Genomic DNA, 20303 nt, shown 5'->3' on the forward strand with positions numbered 1-20303 from the left:
GGACAGATCACTGTTTCCAACATTCCAGATACGAGTTATAAAAATATAAGCCCTATGTAAGCCAGCGGCTGGGCACCAACACACTTGAGTCTGTTTGTAGTTGGAAGAGTAGATGCAGAAATAATGTTGCCCTATATTCTTTTCGTGGCTTCAAATTTTGGTTTGCAGAGTCATTTCCAACAATTCCCTCTTGATCACACACGTGGGTCATTCACCCGCTCCGGCCATGGAAAGCACTGGTGTGCCCTCAGTGACGAAGTGGAGGAACATTTGTCTCTACAGAGCCACCTCAGGGCTATGACCCAGATCAGCTCTGTATCTGGACAGACCTGAGGATGGCAAGCTCATGCTCTCCCTCCTCTGTGTGATACAGGGATGTATCGGTGTGGCCCGGCCTCTGTTCAAGCCATTAAGCACGGCAATGTTTGCTTCCAGTTTGACGCACCCTTCATTTTTGCAGAGGTAAGTGGAAAGCTGGGGAAAAGAGCTGCTTTCCTTCCCAACCTCTTAACACATCAAAAAATAAGGTACTGGGCTGTTACTTCTAAATTTCCCAGGTACATAGTGTATGCTTCATGTTTACAAAGTTAACTAGACACCATTCCAACCCCCAGGCGCTGCATGCTAAATGCAGTTCTTACTTAAACATTTTTCTCTCCTTGATGTTTTGAGATTTTTCTGCCGGAAAGCAATTGCTTTACTAACCTTAGCTTAGTTCTCTGTACCCATGAAGTAGGTATCAACTGCTCCCAAGAAATTAAGTGACTAAATGAATCACTCAACAAAAAAATTGGTGGAGACGGTCCATGAATTGAAATGGCAGAGTGTACTTCTTCACCCTGAGACTAGCCCAGCAGTTCACGTGAAACAACATCCAAACACACCCCAACTACGGTCTTAGTCTGGGAACTCCAATCCATTTCCTGCCATTCCAGGCCATCCTCCATCAGTGGAGACAGAGAGTACAGCTGCTAGAATACGGAGGGGAGACGAGGATCTGGAACACCGCACACAAAAGTGTGGATAGGGACGGTTTGGGAAAGGGTCTGAGATTCTGCAAGAGCTGGATGGAGGTTGGAAGCAGAGAGGGCGGTTCAAGGGTGCTCCAAAGAGAGCTCAGAAAGTCAAATTAAATGTAAGAGACATCAGGTGAAGGAGAAGGCCAGGAGGCTGCTGAAGGTAGCAGAGATTTATGAGAGGCGGAGAGGCAGGACTGACCTAGAGTATAATTTCACGAATGAACGCAATGAAATAATGCCTACTGCTATGTAATCACTTTACCTACCATCTGATGCTCTTAGCAACCCTTTAAAATGGATGTTATAATTCTTCCCATTTTACAGAAAAGAAAAATGAGGCAAAGAGTGGTTAAATAAGCTTTCCACCATCATCTAACCAACAAAGAGTAGTGCTAAGATTTAAAGCCAGGCAGGCACCTGGGCTCATGCCAGTAAACACCACTTTCCGCTACTATTCTAGAATGAGTAAATGTCTATTATCACTATGTGCCAGGCACTGTGGGAATTCAGAAGCCTGCGTCCTTGAGTAACTTGATTCTTGAAGAGGATGGTGGTACGTAAACACAGCAACATTTAAATAACAATAACGCAAGGGATGCTACGTAACTAAATGCCAGACGAGCGATGTAGGTGATAAATGACTTGCGTTTAAGTTCATTGAGAAATATGAGCTAGGCACTGAGGCAGGACAACAAAGGCCGCAAGACCCTGTCTAGGGAGAGTGACCTGGGAACAGACACAAGGACAGCGATATGGTAGCCACAGTACGAGGAGTGGAGTATTAAGGGAGCCCGTGGAAGGAGGGTCAGGGATGCCCCCTGGAGAGGGTAGAGCCTGAAGCAAGTCTGGAGGGATGATTAGCAATTATTCCGGCAACGGGGGTAAGAAAGAAGCCAGAGGAAGGAAAGAATTTTACACAGAGGAGAAAACTTGAGCCTCCGAATGGTATGTGCAGACAATTAAAAACTATACAGGCTCGTGAAAAGTGATGTGTTGGGAGGCATCAAATGATGACAGCTGAAGGAACTAGACATGGGACCTCGTGTCCTGAGAAACGGGCACCTCGTCCTGTAAACGAGAGGCTCCCCACGGGGACGGGACGGGATCCTGTGCAGAACGACCTTGAAGGGAAGGGCTCAGGCGGGGGACACGGGATGGCTGGGACGTTACTCCACGCCCAAACCAGACAAACAGGCGGCGACAGGCGGGGAAGGAGGGGGCAGGCCTGGGAAAAGTTTCGGAAATCAGCAAAAGCGGAAATGTGAATTACACAAAAGGAACAGTGTCTCTTCTACTGTTCCTACCATTACAGTTTCTAGAAGCCTTGGGAGAACAGGCAGACTGTATTTGGAATTTCACCCTCTCGACTTCATTTTGAGATTTAAAGATTTCTCCAATCCTCCCCAGCTGCTGTCTGATCATTTCTGATGCTACGAGCACTTCTGAATGGGAAATCGCTCTAAAACTCGCCAGGCCTTGTTTCCGTATTTTTATTACGCTTTGTTGCTGCAAAGGGCAGAGCAGCAACCTCCCTCCAAGAGCGAATTGCCCGAGAGCTCTTAATGCGAACGCTTTCTGCTGTTATTAAATATAGATCGGGGTGTTGTGAATGTCATCGGGACTCTCAGGTTATAATTACTCCTCTCTCACCCACTGCAGACTTGTCTGACAGCGTGTAGGATTGCTGCTTTGGCACGGGCTGAGCTTCAGGGCTGAGCCATTTATAAGAGATGCTCCAACTGCTGAAAAGTGCGTGAGGACTCTTTTCTCAAGGGTCCTAAAGTAGGACTCCATGGGGCGCGTCGGATTTAACTTTAACGAGAGTCTCTGTGACTCAGGTCCTAGACAGCATGCTTCCTCCCTTTCCCGCCTCCTTGCTGCCTAAGCTTGCCTCTCCCTAACCCCAGCCACGTCAGCCGGAAAGTGCCTTTTCTTGCCTCTCGGCAGACTGACTTTCTTGATCACTCCTTACTCATTTCCGGGCCAGATCAAGCATCATGTTCATTGACTTCTTTTGGTTTTCTCAGGGCTTTTTTAGCGAAAGCAGAACCCCAAATAAGAGAGGTATGCATGAAAAGCATCCTACCTCTGCCTTCCCCTCTTCTCCTCCGTTTTGGAAATCTACCCTTCCCATTTCTAGATTTCTTCCAGGGATGGAAGCTTACTTCTCTACCCCCTCTCCCTTCTCATGCCCGCAGCCCTGCGGTGAGTCTCTTGGTTCTGGAGGCTGTTCGGCCTGTCCTCCCTGACTCCTGGGGGCCTGGGGCTCCTAAAGAGAGCAGAGCGGTTCTCAGTGTCGGGGCTACTTTCCCAGTTCCCACGCAATTCCCATGTTCACTAAGCATTCAGGAGCTGCTGCTTCTCTTCTGTCTTAGCTTCTTCTAGTTGTGTCTGTTGACCCCTTCACGCCATCCCACTCAAACACACACACACACACACACACACATACACACACATGCACGCTTTCCCTCCCTGGCCCCGAGCTAATTTTCACGGCAGCAGTGACAGGCTCCGCGGGGCCGCAGTCACCACCCCATTGCTCCAGAAGCCACTCCTTCCCTTGCTCTGGGCCAGCAGTTCCCTGTACACTGACTGTGCAACTGCTTCCCAGCACATTCTTCGTTCTCAATTCAAGGTTGTTTATTTTGCTACCACTTATTAGATGTAGCCCATATTTTGGCATCCCCTAGTCTGATCTAAAATAATTCACCCATTCGTTCAAATAACCTATGAAACTTTGGAATCATCTTGGCTTCTCTTCTTAACCCTCCTCAGGCATCTTGCCGGAAATATAATACCTTCCAATAAGATCACAGATCCAACCACGCCAATGATCTCCATCATTACCCTCTGAGCTCTGAACAGCACTGAGATCTGGGACGTCTGCCCCTAAATCATCTGCTTCCTCCTCGCTTGCCCCTTTCCTGTTTATTCTCCACAAACCAGCCAGAAGTATCCTTCATAATGTAAATAGAAACATGTCACTCCCCTGCCCCAAACCTTCTAATGGATTCCCATCACTTTTACAATACGCTGAAGCATAAATCATTATGAGATTCTGTGTGATCTGGACCCTGGCTTCCCCTCCACCCCCCATCCCTTGCTCATTTCCTTCCAGCCATACTGAGCTTCTTGCTCTTTTGTCAGAGGCTTTGCACACACTGTTCCTTTGGCTATGACAGCTCCCCCCCATCCTACACCCCACTTCGCATGTCCTGTTCCCTCCCTACATCCAGATCTCTGTTCAGCTCACCTCCTCAAAGAGACCTTCACTCACACCACCTCCCACCTGAAACATCACCACCTGCCCTGTGGTCTCTGTCCTTCTACTCTGACTTAGTGTTATTATTTCTCTCCTTGCTAGAACGTAAGTTCCACGCAGGTAGGCTCTGTTGGGTTCTCGTCGCTGAAAGCAGGGTCTGGCACATGGCAGCCGCCAGTAAATACATGAATGAATAGAGCAAGCAAAAGCGTGTGCATAGTACACTGCTGAGAGCAGTAACCCAGAGAGACAGGGGGCACATGGCACCCTCAAGTGCCGGCAGTCCTGGCGGGAGATGAGGCCCACTTACGCAGCAGCAGGGGGCACACACAGGAGTGTGGCCGCGTAGCCAGCCCCTGCGGGCTGAAGGAACGGCAGGCACGGGGTGGACGTCTGGCAGTTGTGCCAGGAAGGCTCCAGAACCAGGTGGGCATCCGCTGCCTTCCTTCAGAAGCCCTGGAAGGAGCACCGCCTTCTCAGCACAGCCTACAGGGCGGTTACTTCCACCTGGGGACAAATGAAGAGAGCAAACGCTGTCCTGGGTCCTGAAAACCAGAGCGTCCATCCTGAGAGGTGAGAAGTGTAGCTTCTGCCAGCAGTGGACACACGTTTACATTCCTTGGGCAACAAGCAGAAGTTTGCAGAGAGGCCCCTCTAGCCTGAGGACCCAGCCCACCTTTGCTGAGCCCCAGGGGCCCTGAAACATCCAAACATGCTCTCGTATCAGAGTCTTTACACATACTGTTCCTCCTGGTAGGAAAGCTCTCCCCCTACTGTCCACCCCACTTTGGAAGTGCCTGTGTCTGACCAAGAAGCAAGGGGTGGTGGGGCTGAGAATAGCCATATTTCACGTTGGGTTGCCCAGGTTCTGCGTGACCAGAGCCCTTTCAAATGTATGGGTAAGACTAGATGGTCCCGAAGACTCCTTTCCACTCAAAAGAAATTAAACATAGGACTTTCACAGGTGTTGCTGATCTACTTGCCAGCCTTGCAAGGGAGGTATAATTAAACCCAGGCTCAGAGATATTCAGTAACTTGCCCAAAGTCACGTAGCCTAGGTCCGGTATTTCTTCCACTTATGACTGTTCTACCATAGAGATCCAGCTGGTCTTGCATACACCTTCTAAGCCCCTCGGTGATTCTAATGTGCAGTCAGGATGGAGAACCACCACGCTAGCGGCTGCAACCGAAAAGAAAGCTTGCGGATGTCACTGGGAAAGGATCCTTTCCCTAAACCCTCACGCCCAACATACATATGCAAAAGCCGTTTCATGTGTGTGTTTCTCCTTTCCTTTCCTCACAAGGGACAGTGTAGTGGGCTGGCCTGAGATTTTAGCCTACATAAGTTTCCTAAGCTATGCTCAAGGGGAGACAAGGATTTATCCACTTTCATGTTTAGCCTTGTCTCCCTGGAAAACTGAAAGCTGCTCTAAGAGTTGTTTGTTAAGAGGATATTTGTCTTCATTGTGGCTACAATTTGCAAGTGAGGAGGGAGCTGTCCGGGCCTGCATGGTCTCCTCCAGAGGGAAGGCTGCAATTCTCAGGAAGCTCATTTAAAGTTTCCTTGAACTTCTTTTCCAAAATGAGAAATATTCTTTAGGTGTCTGCTCTGCCCTCTCTCGTCCTGATTCCTGGTTTCGCATTTCGGCCTTTCACATCACGTGCCCGTCGCCACCAAGCCCTGGATACTCTGCTGAGGGGCAGGGCCAGCGTCGTCACCCCTCAGAAACCCGAGGCAGCATGGAACCACCCGGGCCCCGGGCCTGGAAGCAGCTCCTCACCACGTGCTGCCGTGGTCCTGTGGGCTGATGCGGGAGAGGCAGTGAGCTGTGAAACTCCAGGGAACGTGTACGGGTCACCCCGGGTGAAGGTCAGGGCATGTGCTATGACCACCCAAGGTGAAGGTCAGGGCATGTGCCATGACCACCCAGGGTGAAGGTCAGGGCATGTGCCATGACCACCCAGGGTGAAGGTCAGGGCATGTGCCATGACCACCCAGGGTGAAGGTCAGGACATGTGCTATGACCACCCAAGGTGAAGGTCAGGGCATGTGCAATGCCCCTGCCCATGTTTGTACTTCTTCTCCACCACCTCCCAGCCATGTGACCACAAACATTCTGCTGACTCCCTGACTCTTGGTGCCTCGCCTATAAAACAGGGATAATAGTACCTACCTCACAGGATTGTCGTTGTGGGGTTTAAGTTAAATCATTTAAAAATGTCCCTGAAACATTATGGGTCAATAAATATTGACTACTTCCTTTCTCCTTAATGGAGATCAGACTTCACGTAAATTCAGAACATTTTGTGAGAAAGTAGAGAAAAGTTGCTCTCTTAAACCTCATCTTTAAAAGCTAGGGATCTATCATCAAGTTTTCCCCTTACCTAGTAATGACCATTACATTTTTACTCAATTTTGATGTTTACAAACCTCTGTGAGAATCATGCTCACATAGATTCTATCTTGCTCACATAGATTCTATCTTGCTCAGTCCTAAGGTGTTCCTATGAAACTGGTAGAACAAGTGTAATTATTTTCATTTTATAGAAGCAGGAACAGAGGTTCAGAGAGGACAAGGTAACTTTCTAAAAGTACACGCCCAAGATCAGAGCCCGTGTTCCCTGCAGCTAATCCCGTGCGTCTCTCAAATACCTTCCCCGGAACCTTTGAAGCTGCAGTCCCTCTGCCTATCACAGCCTTTCTTCTCTCCATTTACTTGCTTTGATTATTTTAAGCTTTAATGGGCTAAAATTGATATTTAAAATGCATACATTTAACGTATACATCTTGATGGATTTGGACCTATGCATCTACCTGGAGAAAAGTCTCCCAGGAGCCACCCAGCAGACTTTCTCTTCTTCCTGGAAGTAGGTCACGCCATCACTGTCAGCTTAAAGAAGTCTGAGAAGGAGAGTAACAGACAGGGTACTTTCTGCTTTGCCTTAGGAGGTAGGATTTGCCAGCAAGAAAGAAAGAAATGGTTGGCACTTAAATGACTTAGCGCGATGAATAATGCTGTCTCCAGGGATCCTACATGGCTGCACTATTGAGAGTTAGAGATTTTGGTGACAGGAACATTGGATGCTGGCTAATGGTTTCCTCTCCTGTTTTTAGGTCAACAGTGATCTTGTTTACATTACAGCTAAGAAAGATGGCACTCACGTGGTTGAAACCCTTGATACCACCCACATTGGGAAATTAATCGTGACCAAGCAAGTTGGAGGAGATGGCATAAAAGATATTACTGATACCTACAAATTCCAAGAAGGTAAGTTACTGCAATCGAATGAAGATTGCTCTGCCCAAGTCTGCTCAGCACTTTCGTCGTTACGGTCACTGTCACCACGAAGACATGTGTTCCGGAGAAGGCGTGGCCATTTGCAGCATTTGGAAGTTAGGAGAGAACTGGAGTGAGTACACATCACACCCACGGTTTCTCGTGTCATTGTAGTTTTATTTGTTTGTTTGCTTTGAGCGGAATTCTGCTTCACATGGCTTTTGAAATAATTGCTTTAAAGTCACATCTATTTTAACAGAATATAGAATGTGTTCTTGTTCATAAAAGTATGAAAGAATCTTAATTTCCAATAATCCTATTAGAAAACATTACATAACTAATGTACTTTTAGTTCAATAATGAAATTTAAATACCTGTTCACATTTGTTTAGCACCTTAAAAACTATTTTCACGTGCATTGTTCCCTTGACATATCGTGGAAATCCCCTGAGGTAGAGAATACAACATTAATAGGACACTGCAGTCTCACTTATTCAGGCCAATTAGAATGAAGGCCCGTTTCAATCGTAAAATAATGTTAAGGTGGTTTATGTTAACTCTTCGCGTGTGGAATGTTTGAAATGGAGCGGTTGAGTTCAGTCCCGCCTCCATCGTACTGAGTGCCTGTTCTATGCCTGGAGTTGCGTTTGGTGCTGGGATCCCCACGGTGAGAAGAACCCAGTTTCTGGGCAAGTGATAGGTTCATTCTGCTGAGGGCTTTGAAAACAAAGAAGAGGGGTAGTCAGTCCAACCAGGAGATTCAGAAGAACAAAGCCCGATAAGAGAAGTCACAGACCACAGCTAAAGGAAGCTGGACCAGGGTTTCCAGGAGATGAGAATATGACAAGGCCATGGGGTGTGAATCAGCCGGTGTGTTTAGGGTCCTGCAGACATTACTAAAGCATTCAGCTCATTAAGTGCCCAGAGGCTGGAGTCAAATCTCCCCAAGGTCAGTAGTGGGCAGGAGGTGCAGGGCCTTGGGTGTCTTCGTGGGGACGTGGAATATATGTTACAAGTGATTCACCGACAGAGCTTCTTAGGAATGGCAAATGCCATTTTAGTAAATGGATAAAAATGAAGAGTCATTTGCATATACCTAAATATTCATCAGTATTCCTGAAATGCTGAGTGCAGAATTTGTTTTAAATATTTTAGATCCTCTGTCTTCCTGCTCTTATTTACAAAAGCAATTTGCACTATAAAGAGAAAGTGTGCTGAATCGAGAAATTCAGGATTTGTGCCATCTGAGCCCGTGAATTTTTGCTGTACTCCTGAAATAGATAGTTCTTCTCTTCTGTAGGTTATCACTGCACAACCTAGATACAAAAGATTTTTTTTTTCTTTTGGGCTTTTTTCTAAAAAGAGAGTTTTTAAAAACATAAGCGTGGGCTTCCCTGGTGGTGCAGTGGTTAAGAATCCGCCTGCCAATGCAGGGGACACGGGTTCGAGCCCTGGTCCGGAAGGATCCCACATGCCGTGGAGCAACTGGGCCCGTGTGCTACAACTACTGACCCCATGTTCCACAACTACTGAAGCCCGCACGCGTAGATCTCGTGCTTCGCAATGGGAGAAGCCGCCGCAATGAGAAGCCTGCGCACCGCAAAGAAGACCCAACGCAGACAAAAATAAAATAAATAAATAACTAAATTTATTTAAAAAAACAAAACAAAACATGAGCACAATAAAACAGAACAAACGAGCCATGCCCTCTTGTGATAGAGTGACAGGCAAAAAGATTTGGAAAGGAAAAAAGAGTCCATATAGGAATGAAAGGAACCGGCTGTAACACCCACGCATTTAATCATTCATCCTTTCAACTACTTGCTGTTAACCACCCGCCAGATTCCAGACACTGTCGGGATGGAGACACACACAGCCCTGCCTTCCCATCTATAGTAGCTAGAGAGACGGGCAGGAAGCTGTGTGGTGGGTGCCTGGGACAGGGGTGGTTGGACAGATGCTCAGGGATCCTGGAGGACCTTAGCTGTGGGCTCCCTGAGTCTGAAGGACGAACAGGGAAACACGGGGATGACTCTTTCCCCAGGGAACAAGTTCTCCAGGAAAAGGCAGCAGGACAGGGACTGTGGATAAACTCTCCCAGTGTGGAAGAGTCCTGAGCAGACCGTGTCTAGAACAAGAGCTGAGCCGTCCTCTAGGAAGCCGTCCAAGTGACCAGCTATGTTGTTTACACTGCTCAGCAGGATGCCCTGAGCGGTCAGCCTCGGAGGTGGTGGTGAAGACCAAATCGGGGTCAGACGTCAGTCCATGAAAGAGGAGTCAGGAGCTTGGCCAAGGGAGAACCCCAGATTAAAACAAATAAAATGTGCCAGCTCTGAATGGGGAAGACAGCTGAGGTCCAGGCCTCCAAGGTCTGGCAAGAAGGCAAGGCTCAGAGGAGTGGAAAGTGTGGGGGGCTGGTCCAAGCAGAAGAGCCCCTAAAATCCGCATAGATAGTTTAAGAGACATCCCATCCTGCTCCTGGGCTGGAGTCTGATTCCAGGTGGATCGTTAGCTTCTCAATCAAGGATGGCATGTGGGTTTCATATTCTAACATTGGGAATGATGGAGTGAGTGCCGTTTAAGAAGGAAGCAGATCCTGCTCCCGTATGTGGTGGGAAAGAGTGAGTGGTTATCTATCTCCCCCAAGGGCATCTAGGAGAGACTGCCAGCATCTGGGCCTGTGCATTTGCCACCCTGATCCTCATTATTGAATCTTTTGTATAATTTCTCTACAAATGCTGAGTGTGGCCACTGACCTGTGGTGGGAGTGAAAACATAGAAAAAAATATTACCAGATTTAGGCATTTACTATTTTAATTGACTAGACTGTGGAAAGATCATTTTTCACTTCGATGAACTAAAGCTTAATGTTAATTTTATACCCTTCTTTAAAATATAAGATGAAGAAACTATAAAATTTGGAAAACCAGAATTTTTAGAACTTCTCCTGCGGCGACGTCTTCTTCTGTGATGGTGTCTGGGTCCCGTTTCCTCTTCGCTCCATCAGTTATACCTTCTGTCACTTGTATTTTCATCTCTCCTTCTCTATTAGCTCCTTCCCATGACCATGTCAACTGTGTTAAGAAAATTTACAAAACTCTTTTTCAACAATAAAGTCCCCTGCAAACATGGTCCCTCCTTTCTTCTCTTTGCCTGCACAGCTGCCCGCACCCAACATCCTTTTCCTTTTCCTTTTATTTCTCACCCACTGTGCCCTGAGTTCTGCCACCTGCTCATCCTTGAAGCCCTTCTCCTCCAGGTTGCCAAGACATCTGATCGCCACGTAGAATAAACATTTTGCAGATTTCAGCTTTTGCCTGAAACCTCCTGCATTTTTTTTTTTAAGAAATTCACGTTCTTTTATTTATTTATTTATGACTGTGTTGGGTCTTCGTTTCTGTGCGAGGGCTTTCTCTAGTTGCGGCGAGCGGGGGCCACTCTTCATCGCAGTGCGCGGGCCTCTCACTATCGCGGCCTCTCTTGTTGCGGAGCACAGGCTCCAGACGCGCAGGCTCAGTAATTGTGGCTCACGGGCCTAGTTGCTCCGCGGCATGTGGGATCCTCCCAGACCAGGGCTCGAACCCGTGTCCCCTGCATTGGCAGGCAGATTCTCAACCACTGCGCCACCAGGGAAGCCCCCTCCTGCATTTTTTGATGTTATTGCTCGCTCACAATTCTTGAAATTCTCTCTTCTTTTTTTAATTAAAAAATTTTTTAAATTTTTTTAAATTTATTTTTTATTCAAGTATAGTTGCTGTACAATATTATATAAGTTACAGGTGTACAATATAGTGATTCATAATTTTTCAAGGTTGTGCTCCATTCATAGTTACTATAAAATATTGGCTATATTCCCCATGTTGTACAATATATCCTTGTAGCTTATTTTATACCTAATAGTTTGTACCTCTTAATCCTCTACCCTCCTATTGCCCCTCCCACACCTTCCCAATGGTAGGCACTAGTTTGCTCTCTATATCTGTGAGTCTGCTTCTTTTTTGTTCTATTCGCTAGTTTTTTAGATTCCACATATGAGTGATATCAGACAGTATTTGTCTTTCTCTGTCTGACATATTTGCCTTAGCATAATGTCCTCCAAATCCATCCACAGTGCTGCAAATGGCAACATTTTCATTCTTTTTTATGGCTGCGTAATATTCCATTGTGTATACATACCACATCTTCCTTATCCATTCGTCTGTTGATTGGACACTTAGGTTGCTTTGACGTTCTCTCTTCTCTTTGTTCCTATGATACAGCTTTCTCCTGGTTCCATCCCAACCTACCTGAGTCGTTTTTCCATCTTCTTCTGCAACTCAGAGCTCCCCTTTCTTTGCCCCCCTCAGAATGTTTCTTCCTTCTAGGCTTTGTTCCTACCCAGTAGCTGGTGTTAACATGCACACACATACTGATTCTCCCAAGTCTGTCTCCAACCTAGACTTCACTTTTAAGCCCCACATTCACCTAAATGTCCCATAGGAACCTGAAACTGAACCTTCCCAAATGCCACCTTCTATCACTCCCTCCCCACCCCAGATCTATTTCTCCCGTGCTCCCTGCCCCAGGGAAGAGAACCATGATCCACCCAGACTTAGCATGTTGAGAATAAGTCAAGCAGCAAATCCTCTAAAAGTCCCCTTCGAAATAGTTCAAAGGGTGAACTCCATCTCCACGGCCCCTCCCTGAGAATCAAATGGTGCTGGGCGTGGAAGCCCTTTAGCATAGTCCCTGATACGTAGTAAATGGCCAACAAAAGTTAGTTTCCACTATTGCTAGTAATTCTATTATTACTACCATGCTCCTACTATTAGCATGGACTCTGATTATTTTTCTCCTGGATAACTGCTATAGCTTCCCAATTCCACCTTCCCTCCTCACCCTCTTTCCCTCTGTTTAAGTCACTGCCTCCAAAGTGACATATTTAATGACATAAATCTCAACCTGTTGCCGCACTGCTTAAAAGCCCTCACTCGCTTCCATTGCCTGCAGGGTACTCCAGCCAGAGCTCCCCAAGCCTCTGCTAGTTGCCTTTTTGCCCCCTCGCGGCTCCTCCTAGCCATACCCACAAGCATCAAAATCAGCAGCCGCGTGAGCTGTGACAGTCCCTCCCCCCAGCCAGGCTCCCACTTGCCCCCATGCCTTTGCTCTCGCTCTGGAAGGAAAAACCCTCTGAGAAGCCTCGCCTGCCCCCAGGTGGTGTCAAATCTCTGCCCTGTGTTCCCCGCACCACACACAAACGCTTGACCCAGCGTCCGTGACGGATACGCGTGTGGTGATCCCTCTGCACTCGTCCCCTTAGACCCGGGTGGGAAGGGCTGCACTTCTCATCTGAGCCTGGCACGGTGCCTGGACATCACAGGGGCACAACTAGCATGAGATGATCAAAGGAATGGTAGCTCAGGTGGCACTTGCACAGGTGAGCTTAACTGAACATCAGATGTCCTAAACCGGACTATTTCGTATCTATCATAAAGATGAAAGTTTTGTCCCTAGATGAAGGCAAAGTGCTTCTCCAAACCCCAGTCCTCCAGAGCCTCTGTGCCAGGCTGGGTTCCAGGTCCTGGGGACACAGAGCTTACTTTCTCCTGGGGGAAGTGATGTCACACAGCGACGAGTACTAGGAAAAGGAAAGAAAACCAGGTGATGTGTTAGTGAGAGACGAGAGGACCAGAGTAACGGAAGTCGTGGGGGACACTCTGAGAAGGTGACATTTGAGCTAAGACCTGAGCAATGAGAAGAGGCTTCATCAGACATAAAGGGGACTCTCATGACACCCAGTTAATGGAAGGGTGGTTTTGACCTTGGTCCTGGAGCCACAGAGGGGCCTCAGAAAATGTGATCTGGCTTTAGATCATTCTCTCGGCACCAAATTCATGGCCCTGCATTACGTGAGACATCAGAGCTCAGACCACAAGTGCAGAGAGAGGGGATTCCGTCGAGCTGGGGAAACCCTGCAGCTCCTCCTGCCTCTTACCTGGGCCTGCACTTCCTGGAAACCCCCTCCTGCCTCGCTGGCAGCTCCTGCTCACAGGGACAGGCTGGTCCCCAGAAGGAAGCTAGAGGTTCCTCCATCTACGACCCGCTGTGAAGTCCCTCCTAGCGTCCAGAAGCTTCCACCGCCCCTCCTCCACTCGGCCAGCTCAGCCTCTCCCCACGAGGCACCTCTCTGACCATGACCATGTTCCCGCTGCTGGTGTTCACCTCCCACATTTTGCCTAAATGCATGTTTGGTGCCTCTCCAAAGCCATGATCATTAATGCTCTCTTTCTTGGGGAGCTGTTTGCCAGATGCTTTCCGCTAAAATATTTCACTATGCTTTCCCTAACACCGCCACTCCTTCCCTTTAGTATTATCACCCTCTTGTCGACTGTGAAACATGTGCTCTAGCCAATGCTTGTCCTGGACCAGTTGCTTCTGGCACATTCTTGCAGTCTTGACAATCAGAGAAATTGTTAATACACACACAGAAATACACATTCATTTGTTCGCAACACCTGCTGGCATTTTCTCTGTCTTTGCAAAGTCCTAGTAGCTGCCAATTCTTATGCATGTGCTACCTGTAAACCACTTACCAACCCTACCACGTGTGCGTCCTTATTTACACACAAGGAAACCGATGGTAGTAATAGTCCCTGCCTTGCAGAGTCCTCCTGAGGATTAGATGAGACAGCGTACGATACGCACTTCCCGTGACACCCGTCACATAGTTAGCTCTCAGCGATACTTGTTAGCATTATTAATTGTCCTCTTCATTTTCATTGCAGTTTGTTATCAGTTAAGTGAGAGGCAACATCTTAAAAATTAATGTTACTACAAAAGCCAGCATTTTTATTTCGAAGTGATTCTTCTTTTGCTAGCCATTTGCATCACAAGCCAAGTGGGACAGGTCCGAGTGGAAAGAGACACGTGGAAGACGGGTCTTGCCGGGCAGACCCACGAATGGGAGAAAACTCACATTGTAGAAGGTGAAAGGCAAGATGCAACTCTTCCAGCTACGTGGCTAGGACATTGGGAGGGAAGCCAACTAATCCCACAGTTTGAGAAGAGCTAGGTTTTGCCGGTTCTATCTGCTGAGCCTTGAAACAGTGACCCTGGAAAAACAACCCTTGGAGCATGCGCTGTAGTAACCCCTGCTCAGATAGGCCGAACCCGGCAGCCGGGCAGGTCCTAACTCTCTGGGAACTTGATTTTGCAGAATGTATAACATGGGATGAGGATGACGCCTGCCCCAGAGGGAAGCCTGAGGCTTACAGAGGCAGCCCCACAAGCCCAGCAAGCAGTGCCCACAGCACACCGTTCATTAAGGTGACTTTCTCTCGGGTGGCTTGCATTGTCCTTATCTCTGCACCTTTCCTAGGTCAAGAAGAAGAGAGGCTGGCCCTAGAAACTGCCCTGATGTACGGGGCTAAAAAGCCCCTCAGCACAGAGGGCGTCGTCAAATCGAGGTCTGATGTCCACATGAATTTTGAAGTGGAGAATGCTGTGCTGGGAAGAGACTTCAAGGTCACCATCACCTTCCGTAACAGTGGCCCCACCCACTACACCATCACAGCCTATCTCTCGGGCAACATCACCTTCTACACCGGGGTCGCCAAGGCAGAATTCAAGAAAGAGACGTTTGATGTGACACTGGAGCCCTTGTCCTGTAAGTTAACGAGGGGTGGCTGTTCTCTCCAAGATGTGTCACCTGCTTCCTTGTCTGGCTCTGTGCTGACGCTCCCTAATAACTTCCTGTCAAAGTTAAAGCCCTGGCTCAGAGCCCAGGAGCAGGAACCACAGGGCAGGACCCACTTTTTCTAGAAAGGCCCCCACTTCCGTCTTCGTGACTCGTGCACAGACGTGAGCACTGAAATTTTCAAAGCTTAGAGCCCCACGAGTCATGAACGTTAAATGTCACTGAACCCCTTGCTACTTACAGGGTGGCCCAAGGATCTGAAGCGTCAGGACCCACTGGGCGCTGGTCAGAAATGCAGACTCTCAGGCCCCGCCCCAGCCCCAGGCATTTTAACAAGATCCCAGGGGGACCGGTGTGCACAGGAAAGTTGGTGAAGCTTGTGTCTCAGAAAGCAGGCCCACTGGCGGTACCCCTCTCCCAACTTAGGAACAGCTTTGGGGGGCCGCCCAGCAGGAACAGTGTGTTTGGCTTTACCATTTAGGGGGCAGGGAGATCTAAGCTCCGCAGGGTGAGCTGTCTGATGTACAGGGTCAGGAGAGCCCATCCTTGGGAGAGGAGACTCGAGCCTCGGGACGTGTTGTCCAGGAACCTCTGGAGGCTCTGCTCTCCCGGCCATCTCCCCGGGGGCCTCTCCCGTGCCTCGATCCCTCACCTCCCTTGCATACATGGCCTTCCAAAGCGTCTTCTTCACTATGAAAAATCCAGACTAGTTTAAGTAGGACTGGGATTGACAAGCCGCAGCTGGCACTGGGGATTGCAATTTCGACCCGTCTCATTCCCTGGGGTACCAGCGTTTGGCGTGCACAACAGCTGGTCACTCAACTGGCCAAATGAGCCAACCAGAAGAACCCGGTCTCCAGGCAGAGCACACGGAGTTAGAAAACAGAGCATGCTGAAAGGGTCAACATGGCAGGGCACCAGATCCGTTGACCTGACAGGTGACTCAGGAAAAGAAGTGGAAAAAAAGGTATATGAATAATAATTTTTAAAACGCAGAGGCAGGCAAGACTATGATCCCGCCTGGGGTGGCCAAACCACACGTCTCATTTGTTTTCAGGCTTCCTGGATTCTGTGTCTGTCCCAAGCCACAGGAAGTACCTTTGGGAGGCTTCAGAAAGATGTTCCCAGAAAAATGAGAAACTATTCCTAAAAAATCCTAATTTCAAGAAACCTACTCAATCTTGAAGGAAGCAAATCCCCCTCGATTCAGTAGACTAGCCAACAATTAAGAAATCACCATGGTATTTGTTTTGGAAACTGGAAGATCTAGCACTTGGAAGAAAGATAATTCTTACAGAAATGCGTAGTCAGTATAAAGGACTCAAGAGAAAAAACAGTCATCACAGCTGTTTAGAACAGACAGACTCAGTGGATTTAGAGGGCCTGAACCTTGGAATGAGACAAATCTGGATTTTAGCTGTGACTGTGTCACCTACTAGTTGTGTGTCCCTAGGCAAATTACTTAAGTAATCTGAGCTCATCTGCGCGTGGGAACAATACTACCCACATCTCTGGGTTGTTGATTCACCGCCCCCCTACACACACACACCTTTATTTAATGCCTACAAGTCCAGGTATTATTTTGTGCTGGTGACACAGCAATGAGTTGCTTCTTGATGGTCTCCTGGGGGGAAGATGGGGGCTCCACAATAAACAGTCAAACAAGTGAATACATATGGTTCTGCATAGAATAGGAAAATACGAAGCAGGGTAAGGAAGACAGGGAGTGCCAGGGGTGGGGGAGTGTGGTCAGGGAAAGCCCCTCTGATAGGGTGACATTTAACAGAAATCTGACAGAAGGGAAGGAGTGAGCTTTCCAGCCAGAAAAAAAAAAATGTAAGTGCAAAGGCCCTGAGGCCAGAGCTCATGTGATGTGTTCAGTGAGCAGCAAGGAGACCAGAGTCAGGAGCAAAGGCATCCGGGGAGGCTGGTGGGTATAGACCAGGTAAAGACCTGGAGGCCCTTGTAAAGATTTTGGCTATGATTCCTAGTGAGCTGCAGAGCCGTAAGACGGTGTTGAGCAGAAATGTGCCCTGGTCTAACTTGGGTTCTGAAAGATCACTCCGCTGCTGTGCTGAGAACAGACTATAGGCGAAGTGGAATTGAAGCTTAGAGACTAGTTAGGATGCTGTTGCAGTAGTCCCGTGAGAGATGGTGGTGAAGGTGAGGGAGGTGGTGACAGCTACCAGATCCGGGTGTTTTCTGAAGGTAGGGCCCTCGGGATTGGTTGACAGGTTGGATGGGTGGCGTGAGAGAAGGGGGATATGGAGGAAACTAAATGTGATAATATATGCGGAAGGCTTCCCGCAAGTAGGCTCCCCATAAATGCTAACTTCCAACGTGTTTACACTTTCGGAAACTGAGACCAGAAAGGTGAGTTGACGTGTTCAAGGCCACACATAGCAATTAGAGGCAAAGCAGGTACCAGAAGCCACATCTCATTCAGGCAGGTACAGTGAGCCAGCTCTGTGCATTCTTGGGCCCTAAGTAGGCCCGCCCCTTACTTGTGCCCCGTTGCCTGGGGTCCAGCTGCCCTTCACTCCCCTGGACAAGGAACTATATGCCATCCTTTTCCCACCGCACTAGAGTCCCATCTCTCAATCTCCTTCCCATTCTCTCCATGATCCAATAAAAGCATGAGCTTACGTGAGTTAGCGGGCTAGAACGGCATGATATATTAGCCGTCTCAGTCATCGATCTAGGGACATCGAAGCCTGACTCAGTATCAACACAGCTCCCACGCACTCAGCCCACCCCAAGCCTTGTCCTGAATAACCTGAAGGGAGTTGAAGACTGTTTCTTGCTTTACCCTGCATGTATGTGGCACTAACTGCATGCAGTAAATTGCATATAGCAACCTAAAATAAATTGCAATATATGGCAAAAAGCCACAGGATTCTAGACATCGATCAAGCAGGTCAGGGTACAATCCTAGGAGAGTCTGTTGCAAAGAAAGTTTTCCAAGTAGAACGAGAAATGTATTTTTCCAGATTGATGATTAAAGGGAATGTGTAGGCTAGAATCAGCTGGGAAGATCTGAATAACTTAAACCTCCCATACCTTCAAAGGTGCTATCGTTTCCACTTGGCTATATTTAGTTTTCTTTGCTCTTTGGAAAAGAGATGAAGCAGCTCCTGTCTGTGTCCCCCCTGGCTTTCCCCAGACACCGTAAATGGTATTGGCAGGGTCCCAGCTCCACCACTCAGAGAATGAAAATCTCTTCTTCTTCTTCTTCTTCTTGCCACGTTTAATAAACTTTATCTAGAACAATTTCTTGTGCAGTGGCAAAACACAGCACTTACATAATGTACTATTTCAGGAGCCCTGTTCTCTTGGGCTCAGAAACACAGCCCAGTTTCTTTAGTGCCAAGATTTAGAGAATGTTCTACCTCCGAGAATGAAGAGTCCCGAGGCTGATGGGATCAAGGCAACGAAAGCCTCTGTAAAGATGTCAGGCGCATCTCGCCAACCTAAACAGCCCAGTGGTCAAACACGGCCCTCTAGAAATAGCCAGAGGATGTCCATTTTTTTTTATTATTATTACCGGAGGCAGCTAGTGGCAAAATGCGTGTTCTTCAAGGCCTGTCACTTTGCCGCTCCATCTGGCCCCATCTGGCAAAGTGAAAACAGCCCCCATGTGCTCATCTGAGGTTGTCTCCAATTGAGGGACAGAGCCTTAGTCTTCTGGACAATTCACTGCTCAGGGAGCCATGGAGGAAGCAAGGTCCAGGCTCAGTCCCAAAGAAGGCAACATGAGTGGGTCACCCAAAAAGGCAGAATTCGAGGGTCAAGGTCAAGGCAAGGTCTTCGATTCCAAAGGCCAGCTCTAAGTGGAATGGGACTGCCCTAGAAGTAGGCCGAGTTGCTGACTGCTTGTCTAGGGCGGACCAGTACATTCTAATAACTCTGCATGGCCCGTGGCCAGCTCTCAGCCTGGGTACCGCGAGCTTTCAGACTGGACAGTTGTTACGGGGTCTGTCCCGTGTGTTGTGGGATGTTTAGCTGCATCCTTGGCCTCTACCCGATAGATGCCGGTAACAACCTCCAGTTGTGACAACCAAAAGCATCTCCAGACATTACTAAATATCCCTCGGGGGCAAAATTGCACCCCGTTGACAACCACTGGTCTAGGATGACCATCCTTTCCATCTTGCCATCAATTTCCATTTTGCCAGGAATTGAGTGCATTCTGGGGTGCAAGATTTTCAGTTTCAAAACGGAGGCCATCCTAAGCCCACCCAATTCTACCCTAACACCGCCCCATCTCCTGCTACAATCTCCTATCTCTGGGAGCCCCTCAAACTTGAATATGTACCATCTGAGCATTGTATTCAAATGCAGATCCTGATTCCCTAAGTGTGGGTGGAGTTAGAGAACAGGTGGCAGGCTCTTACAGGGCTGATCTGGGGGTGGGAAGGGTGGGTCCCCCTAGTGGTTGAGCCGTGCTTCTCAGCCCCGCTGCATGTAAGAGTCATCTGCAGAATTGTAAAACAAAGCCTGGGTCCCAGCCGCCAAGATTCTGATTGAATTGACCTGGGGTGGGATCCAACAGGGCAGGTTTTTAAATGTCCCTAAGTGATTGTGAGGTAAAGCCAAGACTGGGCGGTCACAGCACCTACTCATCCATGCAGAGACCTTGAGGCAGATGGTAGGCTCGGCCTGATGAGCTGTCGTCTGGGAGCCCAAAAGGCAGGAGGCCTCCCTGTGCCCTGGAGTTCACCCCACAGGGTCTTCCGTCCTGGGTCCTGGACGGCCGCTCGTGAGGGAGAGCTAAAACGAACCACCCTCTGCACTTGAAACTATCAACCTTGGGAATTGTTTCCTTCAATAACTTCCACCAGAAGGAGGAATCTTTGGCCAAAGGCAGACACTGAGCAGGGAAGCCACGGTGGAGACATTCGATTCCATGCAGGGGGGATGGAGGCGTGACCACACAACACTGGCGCCTGGCTCTGCCCAGGCCCGGGCTCGGCCTGCAGGAGAACTGCCCTTTGCCCTTAAGAATCCTGGGCTCTGGGAAATGAGAGTGAGAGAAATTGGGCAGTGCAGCCAAACAGAACCTCACGGCT

General features: G+C 48.4%; 1 protein-coding gene across 2 annotated transcripts in view; it reads left to right on the forward strand.

Moving 5' to 3' along the window:
- The window catches only part of F13A1 (coagulation factor XIII A chain), a 144905-nt gene that overhangs the window by 103172 nt on the left and 21430 nt on the right, over positions 1 to 20303 (forward strand). For both annotated transcript variants that reach the window (XM_082344584.1, XM_082344583.1), the window contains 3 exons: positions 374 to 462; positions 7397 to 7550; positions 14917 to 15204. In XM_082344584.1, coding sequence (XP_082200710.1) covers positions 374 to 462; positions 7397 to 7550; positions 14917 to 15204 — 531 coding nt within the window. The remainder of the gene's footprint in view (positions 1 to 373; positions 463 to 7396; positions 7551 to 14916; positions 15205 to 20303) is intronic.

Source organism: Balaenoptera borealis (genome assembly GCF_965194805.1).
Source record: "Balaenoptera borealis genome assembly, chromosome: 12".
Lineage (NCBI taxonomy): Eukaryota > Metazoa > Chordata > Mammalia > Artiodactyla > Balaenopteridae > Balaenoptera > Balaenoptera borealis.